At 39.0% G+C, this 18,413-nt stretch overlaps 1 protein-coding gene across 1 annotated transcript; it reads left to right on the top strand.

Annotated features, from left to right (window-relative positions):
* Window positions 1-1,970: 1,970 nt before the first annotated feature.
* nek8 (NIMA-related kinase 8) lies at window positions 1,971-16,759 on the top strand. Its single transcript, XM_085429137.1, has 15 exons — window positions 1,971-2,058; window positions 5,507-5,712; window positions 6,635-6,867; window positions 6,956-7,087; window positions 7,530-7,738; window positions 7,868-7,947; window positions 8,043-8,227; window positions 8,767-8,914; window positions 9,403-9,479; window positions 10,292-10,409; window positions 10,519-10,669; window positions 11,527-11,690; window positions 12,662-12,814; window positions 14,437-14,595; window positions 16,439-16,759. The coding sequence occupies exons 1-15, from the start codon at window positions 2,012-2,014 to the stop codon at window positions 16,465-16,467; spliced, it is 2,091 nt and encodes a 696-aa protein (XP_085285263.1). The 5' UTR covers window positions 1,971-2,011; the 3' UTR covers window positions 16,468-16,759.
* The last annotated feature ends 1,654 nt before the right edge of the window (window positions 16,760-18,413 follow it).

Genomic DNA, 18,413 nt, shown 5'->3' with positions numbered 1-18,413 from the left:
TCCCCCACAATTTCTCATCATGTGTCATGAGAGATCTTTGGAGATTAGTAACAGATAATGCTCTTCAGGTGAGGTTTCATACCTGAGGTTTAGCGACAGTTTCACTGTCCTGCACCGTGCATTCCTGGACACTGACTCTCAAGCATCAGCTGACAGGAGGCAAAATATGTCACTTAGCTGGTCTGAGGAATGCCATATACACTTCAGGGCTGCTTTATGTGTTCTTTGTTGAGATATCATGTTCCTGAAAAAGAGCGAGGTATTGTGTTTTGGACTCACCCTCTACTCACCTATCTCTACATCACCTTTAGTGTCATTTAAAAATCTTGCAGGGAAATTGCAGGGTAAGGTTGAGTTACATGCAGATGACTGTTTGTGGTAATGTACCATTATTTCAGACTGATGATGATAGTGAAGGTATGTACTTTAGCACAGAGCAAGCTTTGTCACAGCACAAAGCATTTATTATTGAGGCAAAGAGGGGAAACAGTGCTGATACAGCTCCCTTCCTACTTGTCTCAGGCAAGGGAAAGGCGCTTTATAATCACCAGGTGTCTGGATGTAAGAGTGCAATAGCTGTCCAAGCTCAAGAAGCTCTACTAATCTCATCCGTCAGACTAGTTCTCATTTCCATTTCCTTTTCACTTTCATTTCAATTTACTTGTTTCCTGGCACAAGTGCATGGCCGGATATTTCACAGAAAATAAGCTCTGCGTTTTGCGTTTTGACAATACAGTCCACGATTTATGGTATAATTTCCCAAGTGTTACTATGTTTTTTTTTATGTTTAAATTAAGTGTGAGTTTTTACTGGTAGGTGTAGTTAGACAATGGAGTAACAACAGAAAAGAAAAAGAAACAAATTATACTGTAAGTGTTTTTAAGTAATGAGTACCCATGAGATACGTTGGAGGAAAGGACTTCTTACATTTTAATTAACCGTATTATCATTACGTGGTCTGTATTATTAAGTACCCTAACCCCCTAACCCCACAGATGTAGGTATAGTTTCCAAAGTGAGGAGCTTTGTAGGAGTGTGCCATCTTATTCTGAAGGGACATGAGGGACAATAAGGTTGAGACCTGGAATTTTGTGGAGTCATACCCTGTAGCCTAAAGAATAAAATAAACAAAATGGGAAATCAGTAATAACCACTTATCAACATGTAAGCAGGGGGCGGTTACAATACTGTATAACTCAGGTTCACCCTAAATATTAGGTAGTTACAGTGTAATAACAGCAGGTTGATCTAAGCTGTAATACATTTCTTGCACTTGACAGCTACTTCCAATCATTCCCTTACTCAACAGTTGTCACCACAGTTGGTAGCTCCACATGCGTGATTTTGCAGTTTTATGCAAGATGTCCTTCCTGACAAAACCCCAAAGGTGATTTGTGTCTTCAAGTGGAATCAAACCAGTGACCTTTCGCTTGTCAAGGAAATGTGGAAACCACTACACAGCCGTTGTGCTTAAAAATACTGTATAATTACCGTTTAAGATGGATAAACATTATCGTTTCTTCTAAAGGACAATTTCCTCTAATGGGAAAACCAAACAAAAACAAATAAATAATATATAAATAATATATTATTTTCAATTTCTTTGTTTCTAAATGTTTCATGCTACTTATTACTTTAAAATGCCCAAATATTTATATAGTGTAGTTTTTGTCCTCTTCTCTTTTAAACCGCAAATTGTGACTCCTTTGTTTTGCAGTACATACAGCAAATCGAAAATGTTTGGAAACTACAATTTATGTAGGTATTATGAAGTACTTCCAATAAAATATAAATAAAACATAACCATATTTCGTTGTATTAAAGTATACGTGTAAGCATAATTTAAAACAATGTTCACCGTGACTGAAAAAATAATTTAAAAAAAAAGGGGGTGTCTGTTTGGTATCTTCCTGTACTAACTGTGTGGAATCCGTCTGTTTTGTCCCTCGCTGGCTGCCGTGGTGCCAGAGGGGTTGCCTGGAAACGGCGGAAACGTTTGGGCGCAGCAGCGATGGAGAAGTATGAGAAAATCAAAGTTGTTGGAAGAGGAGCTTTCGGGTAACGTCTGGCTATACTTACACTTTATATGTAATTTATAAAAGTTCTTTTATGTCACACACATCAGCCTGTCTGTAAACGCTGCGCTGTCAGGAGCGAAAGAGGAAAACAATTTTTCCCCTTAAAAAGAAGTAACGGAAATCGTCAAACGTGCGAAGAAGACGACGACGGAGAAGGACGTGTTACCAGAAGTAACAGAGCACTGGACGCGATTTATTTACTTTAAAAACCAGCTATCTGAAAGGCATGTAGAGGTCAGATGAGTGTTAAAGTCTGCCAAAGTCACCAAAAATGTTTACCACCCTCGGTCAAACCCTATATACATTATATTGTCAAAAGTATTTGGTCATCTGCCTTCACACGCATATGAACTTGAGTGACATCCCATTCTTAATTCATAGGGTTTAATTTTATGCTAGTCCAGCATTTGCAGTTATAACAGCTCCAACTATTCTGGGTAGGCTTTCAACAAGCTTTAAGGGTGTGTTTATAGGAATATTAGACCATTCCTCTAAAGGCGGATTTGTGAGGTCAGACACTGATGCTGGAACAGAAGGACTGGCTCCCAGTCTCCGCTCTAATTCATCCCAGAGGTGTTCTGTCGGGTAGAGGTCAGGACTCTATGAAGGCCAGTGAAATTTCTCCACACCAAACTTGCTCTTCCATATTTTTATGGACCTTGCTTTGTGCACTGGTGCACAGTCATGTTGGAACAGGAAGCAACTTAGCCGCTGCTGTTCCCAATCTCTTCCACTTTATTATAATACCACTAAAAGTTGACTGTGGAATATTTAGAAGTGAGGAAATTCATAACTGGACTGGTTGCACAGGTGACATCCTATCACGGTAGGCTACCACGCTGGAATTCACTGAGCTCCTGAGAGCGACCCATTCTATCACAAATGTTTGTAGAAGCAATCTGCATGCCAAAGTGCTTGATTTTATATACTTATGGTTATGGAAGTGATTGGAACACCAAATTTCAGTGATTTGGATAGGCGACTGAATACTTTTGGTAATATAGTGTTAGTTGGTCCAGATGACAGGGTAAGATGACAAATGAGTGTAAATAGTTTGTAACCAGCCTACAAACTGAATTTCAAAGTTTAACTCTAATTTTTTTTTATTAAACTTCAACTAATTGAATGAGTTTTTCTGGAGTTTTGAAAAAGAATATGTGTTGGCTAGTGTTTTATGAAAGAGGCACTGAAGTCTTAAATTGAATGAAACTTTTAATCTTTTAAGTGTCATGAAGATATATAATTTTAGCTGATAAACAAAAACCCCAAGAGGTCATAAAACACTTCAACTATTTTTCCAATCACAAACTTTATAGCCAATGACAAAAACACTACCATGTCACATATGAATAAATATTAATTTGATGGTCAAAGATGGTCAAAGAGTCGGTTTTGCTTAGGAAGGTTTCTGCATGAAGTGACCTGGAAGAATAAACATTGCAGGCATAATCGGAGCTGGTTGAATTCTCTAAGTACTAAGAAAAAGCAATTCACATATTTATGTGTGATTTTCAATTTTATGTGCTAAACCTTTATAGTTTATTTTTAAATGATCAATATTATGCTACTGTCATAAAATCTGCTTGTTGTTGCTTTACACGAAGAAGGGAGCTTTATAAGTAGGAAAAGCTCCATAAATAAAGATTATGAGCTATATTGAGTTACACTAGATCATCAGAAAATATGACTGAAGTAAATAATCTCATTTTGACTGGTATGGTATACACTTTATGAGCTCCATGTCCCTGTTCATTTAAATGTCCAGCCTTGCTAATGAAGTTTTACTGTATTTCTTAGGGGTGGTTCTCTTTTTATGTGACTGTGTGAAACAACATGACACAAACATGTTTAAAATTTAGTTGTTGTCTTCACTCTTCTGAAAATCCACAACATCTGCCATCACATTTTTAAGAAGCTGTGTATAGTGTAAGTAAAGTTGGATTCTTTGAGGACCGTCCTTCTCTTTTCCTTATAGTGTCCATTACACCTGACCATTAAGGTCAAGGTAAAGAATTTTTTGGACTATTTGTCCACAGCATATATATATTAATTGGAGATGAGAGGGCAGTGGGAACAAAGCGTAGCTGAAGGTAATCAAACGCAAGTAAAGACAGACAGGAGGTAAAAAACTGAATCAAGATGAGTAATCTGACTATCAAAGCAAAACTGAAAATAATTGAACATTCAAAACATAATAAATAAAGCCAGACAAAAAGACTCACAATAAAGATGATCATAGAGACAGGGGGACACAAAGACTGAAACACTGGGCAGACTAGAATAACAATCCAATCAAAATAGGAACCGAAACTCAACAAATTCCAAAAAATCAATTTTCAGTAACATCTCAGAAACCTCAGGACTGTAACACAAATCAAATATACTTTTCAGGTACACAGATGGAGAAAGCTTCTGATGTCTTCTGAAACAAAATCAACTAATCTAACCCAAATATAGCAGAAATTTCATTTGTAACATTGACATTTATTATTTTCATTCTATTTGTCTGAATTCCAACTTGTGATCAAAATACCATAGAGGCAGGAAAAAGAAATCTTGTTTTCCATACCTGTACATTCATATCACTTTGAATTGGTGTTGGTCATACTTCACATCTGAATGATAAAACTGTCATTAAAAGATGGCCTGTTTGATGTTTGCACAATGAGACATGGGATTGTGCTGCTTACATTTCATAAATAATGCACATCAAGTGGATTTATCCCGAGCCTGAGCTGCTCTGCTCATTTTGCAGTTTATTTATAACTACTTAAATAATCCATCAGAGGTGGGAAGTCACAAGGTCCTGATCTGCACAGCTGTACTTTTATGTCAGTACTTTATTTGAATAGAACACAATGTTGATCCCACAGCATGGCAGAGTTATTTTTTGAGCCCAGATGTTAAATCGGCTGATAAAGTGTTATTATTTTTCTACATAAAAGAATCCAGTCAGGTTATATGCTAAGAAGACATGCACTGTGTTGGTGTCCCTTCCATTTATTTCTCTTTTTATTCTGTGCCAGCCATGTGTGGGAGTAGTTCTTAAAGGTTAGTACAGAATGCTGTGAAAGGGTCAGATTTTTCAGATTCTCTATTCTTTTACAACTTTGTCTCACATTAGCTTAAAAATCTTAAGTTAAATATTGAGGTTATTTTACTGTGTTACTGTGTTTATTTGGTTCACATTATCGCTTCCCCAGAGAGTAACGTGTAATAAATCAGTGCCAAAGCTTAACTCATTCACTGCCAGCCATTGGCAGTGAATGAGTTAAACCCATTGACTCATTCACTGCAATTGACGGCTATAGACGTCAATGGCAGTGAATGAGTTAACAATGTCAAATCTAAACTTCAGCAAATCACCCTGCTCATATTTATTCAGGAAACGGTATCTCTCATTCTTCTTCACTTTGCTCTGCTGTCAGGATTGTTCACCTGTGCCGCAGGCGCAGCGACGCGGCCTATGTCATCCTTAAGGAGATCCCGGTGGAGCAAATGTCACGAGACGAGCGTCTGGCAGCACAAAACGAGTGTCAGGTGTTGAAACTGCTCAACCACCCAAATATTATAGAGTACTATGAGAACTTCCTGGAAGACAAGGCCCTAATGATAGCGATGGAATATGCTCCAGGTAACCTTGCTATAATATCTTATTACACATCTCCCTTTTGTTAATTGTACAGCATGTTACTTTTCCCATGATATAGTCCTGCAGGGCTCCATACCTTTGCTGGTTCCCATCATGTTAGGCCTGGGAATACCACATGAGGCTGTGTGATAGTATTACAATTCAGAAATCTGTTTATCTATAATGTAAAAAATGTAGATTGCCATTAGTGAGGCCAGCCTTCTGCACAAATGCACCAAAACAAAAACCTAAAATCATGAGGCTTGGATCTTTATATTTTCATACTAAAGACGAGGACTTTGCCAAGGCCTCTAAAGTTCTGCAATGCATTTCTAAATGACATTTTCTCAATTTGTGATTGGTTAAGTAGCTTGTTTTGCCAGTGGAACTGCCATAGCTTACAGATATTGGTGCACGTACATTGTTTTGATTCAGATATAAAACCTTACATATTTTGGTGTTTTATGAGCATTTTTCACTCATTATCTTTTCTTTGTCATTGCTCCAACTATTCTAGCAGTAGTTTGTTTGATTTTTTGGTAAATATATCCTGCCTGGATTTATTGTCATATTTTTTCACATGAAAGAAAATTATTGAAAAAGTACATGGACTTTAGTTTTTGTTAAAGTTCAGATTTTGCGGCTGTAAACATCCAAAAAGTCTATTTGTTGCAGATAAAAGTGTTGATGTGATTTATTTACATGGCTGGATTACTTATTTTTTCTAATGCTTACAGTAACATTTCACTTGAGCAACAAGGTCACCTGCTGTGATCTTAAAGCCCTTTAAAGCCTTTAAAATCCAATGTTAATTGGCTGTAATATCATTTCATTACTCAGACCAACATAGTAACTTCCATTATGGTTCCAACAAACCAAAGTCATCTGTGTTGTTTATTCTTCCCTTCATGTTTTCTCCATGCAGGTGGGACACTGGCTGACTACATACAGAAGCGCTGTAACTCGCTACTGGACGAAGACACCATCCTTCACTTCTTTGTGCAGATCTTGCTCGCCCTGTACCATGTTCACAACAAGCTCATCCTGCACAGGGACCTCAAGACTCAGAATATTCTTCTTGACAAACACCAGATGATTGTCAAAATCGGAGACTTTGGCATCTCCAAGATCCTCGTCAGCAAAAGCAAAGCTTACACGGTGAATCGTCTTACCTCTTCCCTTCATTTTTAGAATTCTAAATTGCATTCTGAAATGGAATTAAAACCTCCTTTATTTCCTGTTACAGGTTGTCGGGACCCCTTGTTACATCTCCCCGGAGCTGTGTGAGGGAAAGCCGTATAACCAGAAGAGTGATATCTGGGCTTTGGGCTGTGTGCTGTATGAGCTAGCAAGCCTCAAGAGAGCCTTTGAGGCTGCTGTAATAAGAGCATATACTTTATACTGTCCCATTTTGGGTGTGATGATAATACTGCATTATTGTTTTTACATTACTCTTCTTCTCCTTAAATGTATAAATTATAAACTCTTGCTGTGTGCAAAGGCATTCAAACCATTAGAGCTACTCTGTTTACACAATGGGGGATTCTTAAAATTTCTCAGAATATTTCATAAAAGCACCCGCATGTTGTCCCACTTTAAAGCACAAACAGATTGCTACTGCTTCTGATATCCACTCAGATCAATAATTCATTCAAATCTTTTTTGCTTTTGCTCAAGTCTGTTTTCACTACCGATTACACTGCGGTTTAGTGCTGTGAAAGATTCTTGTTTTGACAAGGATTTAGGGTAGATGAGAGATTATGCTTTTCACATCAATCTGTGATGCATCTTGTGATTTCACTCCTTCATTTTTCTCTCAGAATCTCCCCGCCCTCGTTCTGAAGATCATGAGCGGCACCTTTGCTCCGATCTCAGACCGTTACAGCCCAGAACTCCGACAGCTAATTCTCAACATGCTCAATTTGGATCCATCCAAACGGCCTCAACTCAATGAAATAATGGCTCTCCCCATATGCATCAGGCCCCTGCTTAACCTCTACACAGATATAGGAAATGTAAAAATGCGCAGGTACAGTCTTTTTGCTTAATTAATAATGAAATAAGATTATTTTAACTACAAGAGTTTTGATGTCAGATTGAGATTTATTATGTTTTGTGTAGTGACTTCTGTCTTTATCAATATCTTCTTTTCTTCCAGGATTGAGAAACCTCTGTCTACGGTGCAAACTGGTCCTCAAGGTAGACCAGGAGGGAGAGTTCCTGCCAACAGGTCAAGAGGTGAAGCATGTAGTTATTTGACCATAGTACTGGCTGATCTAGACTGATAGCGTCAGTTACAAAAATTGTTGTTTGCTTTTTTTGGGCTGAAACAGACAGATCAGTTGGTTTAGGACCAGGAAAGGTGCATTCCCTCCCGCTGTCTTCTGTGTATACGTGGGGAAGTGGCATCTCGACCCCTCTCCGCCTCCCGATGCTCAACACGGAAGTGCTTCAGGTCTCTCTGGGCCGCACTCAAAAGATGGGTGTGACCAAGACTGGCCGTTTGATTACATGGGAGGTTTGTGTGTGTGTGTGTGTGTGTGTGTGTGTGTGTGTGTTCTTTGTTTTTTCTTTTTTTTTTTTTACTTTGACTGCTTTTCCTGAAGTACAAATGTTCCCTGTAACTCTGACACAGTGCAAAAGGAGCAGCTTTGATCTGATATGCTCTCCTCAGCCTTGCTGATGTTTCCACTGTTAAACGTCCAAATATAGCTGAAAGAAATTATGAGCCAGTACTTGTTGTAGCAAACAAGAAAATCCCAGAAAGTTTTAAAGACTCAAATAGCAATATTACAGGACAGCATTGTTATGGTTGCTTGGAGAAGCTACAGTACTAAACAGACAACATCAGATTGAAGGATTTTAGCACTTTTTTATCCATATTTTGAGTTTTAAGATACTCTTGGAAAAGCATAAATTCTCTACATGGGTATTTGTATACTTTAAAAGTAACATCTGGAAGGCTTGAATATTGCAGACTCGTGATTTCCTCTTATTCTGTTACTGCCATAAAGAGACTCTCTGCTCACTTTAGTCTAATAACATTTTTTGTCACAGGCTCCATCAGTGGGGTCCTCTGAGGCCAGTCTTCCTGGTGTGGTGGAGCAGATCCAGCCTCAGTTTATTTCTCGCTTCCTCGAGGGTCAGTCTGGAGTCACCATCAAGTCTGTGTCCTGTGGTGATCTCTTTACCACCTGCATGACAGGTAGGTGGGCCATTTGTCTTTGGATACCCATCAGAGAGATCACAGCCGTGCCAATCAGTTTAGTTAGGAGCTGTGCTGTAGAAAATCTCTTTATGCTCATCCCCTAAAACACTAAACCGGTGTTTGAGTGCAAACTTTGGATACAGCCAACCATCTCTTTATCTTGATATTGTGAATCTACCTGAACATAACCCTCATGCTTGCCTGGCAGTTAGGAATGGTTGTTTCTCTCATTCTCACACTGTGGTACACTCACAGCGTGTTTTTGAAGGGTTTTGTCAACCCATCCAACACCACAAAGCCGATAACACAGGATTAAAGACTCTTTTCTCTTAGCTCATGTCTCTTTCATCAGTTTTCACTGTTGTGTTGCAGATTAGTGTTTCCTAGATGGGGATTAGAAGCATTCTGTTGGCCTCTGTAAGAATACACCTACACTCATCAACTAATAGTCCTGTTAATCCCTTCTTTTCATTTCCAATTTGCAGACAGGGGCATTATCATGACGTTTGGTAGTGGAAGCAACGGCTGTCTAGGACACGGGAACTTCAATGATGTAACACAGGTACACTATTTGAATGCCTTAGTAAATGCAATGATAGCTGCCAGTGTAAGAAATTAGGTATACCCTAATAAAAGTAATACAGTTAAAGGCAACAGCTTCTTTGTAAATTCCACTCAAATCAACTTGTTTAGATTAATAAAGGTGGATTACATGTTAAAGAAATCTCTCAATCAGTAGAAATTCTGTGACCCTGAAGTTAGTCTATAATACCATTTAATCAGCAGTGCACTACTGGAAACACTGTGTGGTTTAGGTGAGAGAGCTAGTGTGCAGGAGGCAGCGCACATGATGCCCACTAGCTAGTGGTGAATGTGCTGGAATATTAGCTGGGTTGTTGGAACACTGGAGCAAAAAAATACAGACGTCGTCCTAAAAAGCTGACAGGTTAGACTTCATTCCACACGCTTCTACACAAGCTTGTGTGTGTTTTGCAATTTCACAGTGTTAAAATAATGTCTTTTTTTCATGGCTTGATGTGCTCTCCCTCATATTTTTACAGAAAAGCACACATTAAAAGCAGACGTGCCTTAACATGTACAATGAATTGATAACAATGAAATAATAATGGATGAATGAATAATTAAAAGACTTTATAGAAAGAGATGGTCGTTAAAAAGACATTTTTTAAAATTTATTAGGCAATAGATAGTACAGAAGCAGACAGGAAACAAAGGGAGAGAGAGGAGTGAATTCAACCAAGAATGATGCAGTTTCATTTTATACAGTTAAATGAATGCTATGAGGGCGCAACGTCCCTACAGATTTTTGATGAAAAGCTTTCATTTCATTGATGACACTGTTTTTGTTCTCAGCCCAAGATAGTGGAGGCCCTGCTTGGTTACGAGCTCATTCAGGTGTCCTGCGGTGCTTCCCATGTTCTCGCTGTGACCAATGAAAGAGAGGTTTTTGCCTGGGGAAGAGGAGACAATGGTATAGTAAACAAACCAGTTTTTATTTTCTTCTTTTTGGTGTTTGCTTGTGTGGTTTATGACAGCTGCATCTCAACACAGAGCTTAATGGTTGGGTCTCTGTCTGAAAGGTCGCCTCGGGCTCGGCACCCAGGACACCCATAACTCTCCACAGCAAGTGTGTTTACCTGGCGACTTTGAAGCCCAGAGGGTGGTGTGTGGAGTTGACTGCTCCATGATTATTAGCAACCAGCACAGCATTGTGGCATGTGGAAGCAACAGGTGACTATTCTGGTTCTTGATTCAAAAGTGTGACAAAAATGAGGAAGTGATGAGCAGCGTTATATAACGCTGAGACAACGTTTTCACTCCATGTTTTCCGTAAAAAATGCTAACATTTTTTCACTCTATAAACTCGATCATGTGGGTTGATGGTGGTAGGTTAAAAGGTCAGAGAGGTACTTTCCTAGTGCACAACGTGTGAGACAGCATTCTCTTAAAATGACAAAGCCTTTGCATTCACTCAGCGCTAATCCCGCTCTCTCAGAGAGGATGTATGTGTGAATAGGAGAGGGCAAGAGTAGTAAACAGCTTTGTTCACACTTCTGTGGCTTACAGACATGAAATACATACACAGTAGCAGTGAACTCAGCTCCAGACCTTAAACATGTATTGAATACTTGATAAATATGAAACTAAAAGATTACTGGCATTAAATGATAATTATTCTTCATTGATGGGTAAGAAGAACTTTATTGCACGATATTCATCAAAGTGTTCCAAAAATAGCAGGTGGAACTATTTATATACCATGAAACTTAACAGACTTCATAGCCAACGGGATGGAAACTTGATACACATGATAGCAAACTAGACTGGAACGTCTGCCTACTTGGGATTTTTTCTATATTACATAATGTCAGATTTGTTTTCTGGATTTCACCGATTGCAGCTTTTAGCCAAAAGGCAAAAAAGAAACGATACTTATGAGCGAGTGCTGGTAATGTGTTTGTTTACAGGAAACAAACAGTCTTATATTCTCAAATGTATGCATGCTTAAACAAACACTTAAGATTTGGACGAATACTACAGCATTGTGTCTGTTAAAAATGTTTGTTTTGTTGTTTTATTGTACTCAGGTTCAACAAGCTTGGCCTGGATATGATCACAGCTGGAGAGGAACCGAATCCCTTGAATCAAGTGGAAGAAGTTCATTCTTACACTCCAGTCCAATCAGCCCCACTCAACACTGAGAAGATTGTTTACATTGACATTGGAACGGCGCATTCTGTCGCTGTTACAGGTTCAAGAAATTCACAATATTATTCTCTTTTTTGGAAAGAGTCTCGTTTGTAGCTATTATAGCATTTCTTTGCGAGTGCCTTTGTATGTTAAGTTTAAGTCCAAAGGTGGACCCAAATACAGACTGGCACACAGAGTAATACACAAAGCAAGCTTTACTTTCATGCTGACAATAAGTTCCAGGGAGGAAAAAAGGGTGACTAATCCAAAAGTACAAAAACTGCCAACAAGCACATGACTTAGAAGCAGCACCTTATGAGAGAAGCAGGTGGTACAACAGATGAGTTGACAAAGAGGAAGACAGAACTACTTATACACAGAGGGCTGATTGGAAATGAGAAACAGAAGGGAAACCAGACAAAGGTGAAAACTATCAAGATGATCAACAAACAAGGGATAAAATCCAAAGCAGGATACAAGAGAAATCTAGGTATCAGAATAAAGCAGGAAATTAATCAAGGACACAACTAAAGGATAAATAAACTAATTTGAGGGGAACACAGAAAGACTAAATAGAGAGAGGAGCAGATATTTTAAATAGCTGATTGTTAGAGATTGCTTAACGGCAAATGTTTTTCCTCTTTTTGCATCTATACAGTCTGTTTATCTGCATCCAGAACCTGCTCAAATGTGATTGGTTAGCACCCAGACTAAAGCTGACTAGAAAAACAGAAACCAGAAAGATTGAAGAGATTAGCCCTGACAAAACTGCAGTAGTTCCCTTGCTTTTGACAGCATTGGGTTTAGTGGGATGCAACAAAGAATCCTGAATAATGTCTGTGACCTCTTTCTTTTTTTTCCCGCAGACCCTTGTCAGGCAACTGCGGTACAAAAATTAATATTACTGCAATTCATTAAAAACGTAAATTTTTCTTATCCGCACAAGGGAAAAGCTGCTAACAAAGTAATTTCACCACAAGTGTAATTCCTAAATTTTTTCTTGGTTTATGTCTCCACGTTTTTGTTGTTCAGAAAATGGTCAGTGTTTCACCTTTGGCAGCAACCAGCACGGTCAAATTGGCTCCAGCTCCCGACGTAGCAGCCGTGCCCCCTGCAAAGTGTCTGGCCTGCAGGGCATCACTGTGGCTGCCTGTGGTGACGCCTTCACCTTAGCCATAGGATCTGGTGAGTAGATGCATTTATTGAGTCATGTTTGTAACATTGCAACAGATTTCTTTTTGAACCACGTTTCTTTTGAGACTTGAGTTTTGTGAACAAGAATCCTCAAAATATGTTGGATGGCTGACAGAGGAAACTGCAATATAGTTTTAAGTAAAGTGTGATATCAGGTTAATATACTTATGAGTAGAAAAGAGTAAATATCACGTCTTGAAGTTTTTGAAGACCCTGCACACCTGCAAAGGGGCTTTCAGTTTTTTCTGGCTGCCGTTCAGGTTGAAGATGGGCCGGGGATGTAGTACAGTTTGAGAGTTGACTGGATTACTGGAACCAATAAGAAGGAGAAAAGTGTGTGTACACACAGCTTAAGCTGCAATCAGGCCAAATCTGTTTTTCTGGCAAGGGAGACTTGCTTGGTATGCCAGAGAAACATAAACGGTGAGAACTACCATGTCTAATTATATTAGCCAATGAAACTATAAATTACTGTTAGACATTTCTTTTTACCTCTCAGCTGTAAAAGACTGATGGGGTATTATCATCAACCTGCCGGGTAGGTGATGTGGAGTCCCAAGTTTGTGAATGCAGTAACTGACATAGGAGTTTCAAATTGATACCATAGGTATAACTATAAAAAAAACAACAACGAAAAAAACGGGTGACTTCAAATCGATAACTTAAGAAGGAAGTCAACTAGGATTTTGAAATGGATAACATTAGATTTAATCTGATAGAGACCACATTTCATTGATAGCTGTTGTTTAGCTGCTTTACATGGGTATTTTATTATATCTCAATTTGACTCTGACTGGCTGTGTCACCACACAGTTATAATGTACAACACCAATTCTGAAAAAGTTGGGACCTAGGAGTTGGTAGCCTGAGAGCTCGACAGTCATAAACATTCCGTATTGATTTCTCTAAATTCTCTGAAATCTTTGATTATGTATTTACTGCAGATTACAAGAGATTCACAATTTAATTTTGAGGAACATTGTTCAGAAATTGTTTCACAATTTGTATATGCAGTTTTTTGCAGATTGGTGAACCTTTGGTCATCTTTACTTGTGACAAACTGCCTTTCTAAGATGATCTTTTTATACCCAGTTAGTTGCTGACCTGTTGGCGATTAAACTAATGATTTGCAAACAACTACCCGTACTGTTCCTCCAGCCGTTTCTATTTAGTACCACTTACTTTCTCCAGCCTCTTCTTGCCCAATGCCAACTGTTTTGAAATGCATTTCTATGATTAAATTAAAAATATTCAAAATATATTTCTTAATATCGTCATTTTGTCACTTTAAACATTTGATATGTTTTCCATGCTCTATTATGAGTAAAATATGGGTTTTATGAGATTTGCAAATAATTGGATTCTCTTTGGACAGCATCTCAAGTTTGTCAGAAGTGGGTTTATAGCGTCAACTCCAAAATAAAGCCGATAAAGATGATCATTGCGGTAGATTCTTCAGCAAGTTTCACATTTGTTCAGGATTATTTTCACGCCATCCCAAAGATAAACCCACGGAGCCATCAGTTAAAGACCTGTGTGAATTAATGCATGCTGGGGTTCTGACTCTCAATTTGGTGACCATCCTCTTCTTCTTCTGTTTCTGTTCTCTGCAGAAGGGGAGGTGTACACGTGGGGCAAGGGGGCCCGTGGCCGCCTGGGAAGAAAAGAGGAGGATTCTGGGCTACCAAAGCCAGTGCAGCTCGATGAAAGTCACCCGTTCGCGGTGACGTCGGTGGCTTGTTGTCATGGCAACACCCTGCTGGCAGTGAAACGTAATATTTCACTCATTACCCTCTGTTAACAAACTCTGTGAGATGTTGGGATGTGGTGAAATATCACTACTCCCCAGATGAAAGACAAGCTTAACTCGAGACAAGGTCCCCCGATAACATCAGCAGAGTTGCATGTTCATCTGTGTACAATAGTGAAAGGACTCATTTGTAAGTTTGAAAGCTCAGCTGTGGCGAAAAATGTGGAGTACTTCCATCTTTTACAGACGGGGTGCCAGGGGGTTTGTTTACACAAGAAACTAGTTTTTATGCTACAAATATAATTTTTATCTGCACACTAAAAGTAATTGTAGGTCACAGATGTCTATGGAGTGGAACAGAAAATGGCAGTATAAACAGTGATGGTACAAAACTGAGGGCTTGGATTCCACTTTATATTTGAAAACAGCTGCAGAATTAGAGAAGATTAAACTGCATCAGAATTCAATAAGTGACAGAGATGCTGGTAATCCAGCAACAGGCTGCAGGGCTGCTGTTTAAATGGTTCTCAGGCCTGAGCTGAGCAGCAGATATATAGAGACCAACCACTGTGAGAGGTTTAGATTACAGTACAGACCATTGCACAAGTGCCCAAGTGAGTGAGTTTCACCCTTCTAACTCAAACACTTCAACATTAAACAACAGAAATGGAAAGAAACGGAGGGTGGTCCTAAAGGTCCAGTATAAAGATAAAGAAGGATTGTTTTGAGCTCTGAATCATGCAAAGCTTCTTTTTTTTTTTTTCTAAGAGTCGAGAGATAAAATTGTTTGTATAGGTTTTTTGGACAACAAGAATGGTTCGTCATGTAGGTCAATGTTTTCTCTACGTGACCTGATGTGTGTGGATGATATGACACATGCTTGAACAATGTTTCAGTGATCAGGATCTGGTGAACATTAGGAAACACATATGTGAAGGTCAAAAGCTAAAACACACAAGTACAAAATCACCAGGTTTTAAAGTTTTCCTTAAGGAGGAAAGAATTAATTTAATTGAACACAAAATTAGTTCACAAACCTCTGAAAGGAACTTAAATTCTTAATGTGAGCTTTAAATTGTGAGTGGAAGGCAAAAGTCTTCACAACAATTACTTGAAGACAGAATTAATTAATTATTAATTACTTTAAACAATGAACAGAGAAAATGTAGATAATTGTGTGCAGATGTAGCTGTGGAGTCACTGTGAAAAGCAAACATGTTTTTCTGGTCCAGTAGCCCAGTAGTAGTAATTGTGATTAAACAATACCAAAGAAAATGCAGCACTGCAGACCATTTCTCCAAAATTTGTAATATTGATCCTAAATTTAAAAACAAATAAGACCTGAAGTTCTTTTGTATTATGTCGTATTTTTGCCTATATTAGTCATGAGTGAAAAAGCAGATGGAGAAAGAAGAGAGCGGAACATCTGGACAGCAGGAATCACTCTGTTGCAGTGTTAAAATTTCCATTAGACTAGTCAGGACTACCAGACCTCCTGTAAAACATGACAAGCTCTTACTGATATTCATTTAACTGTCAGCCTCATTATTGGCCCACTGATTTATTGGGTTAATACTTTTTGTGCAACAACAGACGAGTTGTTTGCTGCTGGTTCAATTCATTCATCGATTAACCTGCTAATTGTTTTCTTTGTGGGATGAATGAATATTTTGTCTAACCAATGTCAAAATGTAGCGAAGATTTCAAGCCAAGGTGGCATCTTCAGATTAATTCAGTACAAAAACCAAAAGCTGTTTATCTTACTGTTGTATTTAAAGGAGAGAAGATAGAACCAGTTCCCAATTAGGTCAAACACTTGCACCTGATTCAGCTCTACTGACATTGCCATTCTGTTTCTGCTTCAGCTCTGCTTGAGGAGGCCATCTCCAGATGATCTCGTCTTGAAAAATAACCCACTCTGCGGCCATCGTGAGACCCGACAGCAGACTGTGGAGGAGGACCGCTTCCTCCTAGAGACCCATCTGTGCTGAATTTAGAAAGATTTCCTTTCAAACCCCAGCTGCAGCCTCAGCCTTTCTCTCTCTATCTATTTTTCTTTCAGGTGTTTCATTCAATGGTTTGATTTCATGATGCAAAGCACAAAAAAAGGTCACAGCCTTGCTGCAGGTTTTATCTCACATCAGGTCGGTGAAAGGAATGTTGCAACACAGATACTGAAGCTAGATTACAGGAAGTCATTAGGCTGGGCTCATGCAGTGAGCTATTGTGCGCTCTCATGTGCAGTGTCAGCACAAGAAAGACCATTAAAAGGTCAAACTGGTTTGAGCTCTCTCAAGCAGCCGGTCAATGAAACGAAAAGAATGAAGCCACTTGAGCGTTCATCAGACAAATGAAGTCAGCACCACGTCAGTGGTCACTTTGCGATTTATTGGATTACAGCGGTGTTCGAACCACATAACGACGGACCGAGCTGTGTCTGAAACCACTCGCTTGTTCGCTCATTCACTTTTGTAAGATAAACAGCAGTTCAATGAGAGGAGTGAAAGGAGATTTCAGACTGTTTACTGACTGCAGCAGGAAATGGTGCACATGCTGGGCTGTTTTCATTCCAGTGTAGGACTCTGAACAGCAGATGAAGTTCACAGTTTTATCATTATTGTCCTTGTAACTCATTGAAATCATGTTGCTGTACAGAACAGTGTGAAAACTGTTCATGTGATGACCAAAATCAAAACCTGCCAAAGTGTTCAGAGTACAGTAACTATTTCATTCAATGCCTCACTCTGATGCAGACACAACCATGCTGAAAAGGGTTAACAACAAATGAAAATACCACAATGTTGAAAAGCCCCCATTGTAGTAAATGAAGACAAACTACACCGCCTCAATTTAACTAAAGAAATAAGGGTCTTCCGTTGGGTTGAAGGTTCAGTAAGATCCTAACCCCACTGAGAATCTTTGGGATGTGCTGAAGAACATGTTGCACAGCGGTGAGGATCTCCCCTCATCAATATGAGATATTGGAAAATAAATGTCACAGCTGAGGACCTTTTTTGGGCCAGTCAATGTAAACTTGAACCTGTAATAATGAACGATTTGAAGAAAGTTGCACACAGAACCTGAAGTCCTAATAATGCAAAGTGGGGTCAGTTTGAAGTACTTTATATGCTGCTGCATGGCTTCATTTCCAATAGTAAATCCAGAGATCATCTGCAGTTACATGATTATATTCTGTATTTAGGCTGAGAGCAGTCTGAGACTGCACAGCTCAGCTTAGGCTGGAAGTTCTGTCTCTCCAGAGACGAGGGGTAGATTGACTGTCTCAATTCAATTAATGATTGGATGAAAAATATTTGAATTTAACTCAGACAAAGCAAATGTCTCTATTTCCCGCTCCAGAAAGCATATACCTCTATATCCGTTTTCTTTCTCATTCACCCTAAAAGCTAACAACACAATCTTGAGATCATTTTTGATGTTTGACTTCTGATATTCACATCAAGGCTCTTGCTTGTTCACTGTAAGAAAAATTGCTCAAAAAGTGAACAAGAGATGCTCGTTCGGGTCTTCATCACCTCCTGCTTGGATTATTGTACTGCTCTATTTTCTTGTCCGCCAAAGCGTTTATTAATCGCCTCCAATCTGTCCAAAATGCTGCTTCAAGGATTGTAACTCGCTCTCAAATTCTCTCATATCACCCCATCATTACAGCATCTGCACTGGCATCCAGTCACGTTTAGGTATCATCTTGAAATCTTGGTTCTTACTTTCATGGCTTTATGAGGTGAGGCCCTCACTTACATCGCCTGTCTACTCAAATCCTTAGGCTGGCTGATAGAGGTCTTCTTGTGGTTCTCTGTACCCGTGTAAAATCTAAAT

Source organism: Rhamphochromis longiceps, linkage group LG14, assembly GCF_057381845.1.
Source record: "Rhamphochromis longiceps isolate RC_006_pf linkage group LG14, R_longiceps_female_GT1.1, whole genome shotgun sequence".
NCBI lineage: Eukaryota > Metazoa > Chordata > Actinopteri > Cichliformes > Cichlidae > Rhamphochromis > Rhamphochromis longiceps.
This window is presented reverse-complemented; position numbering and strand designations above follow the sequence as displayed.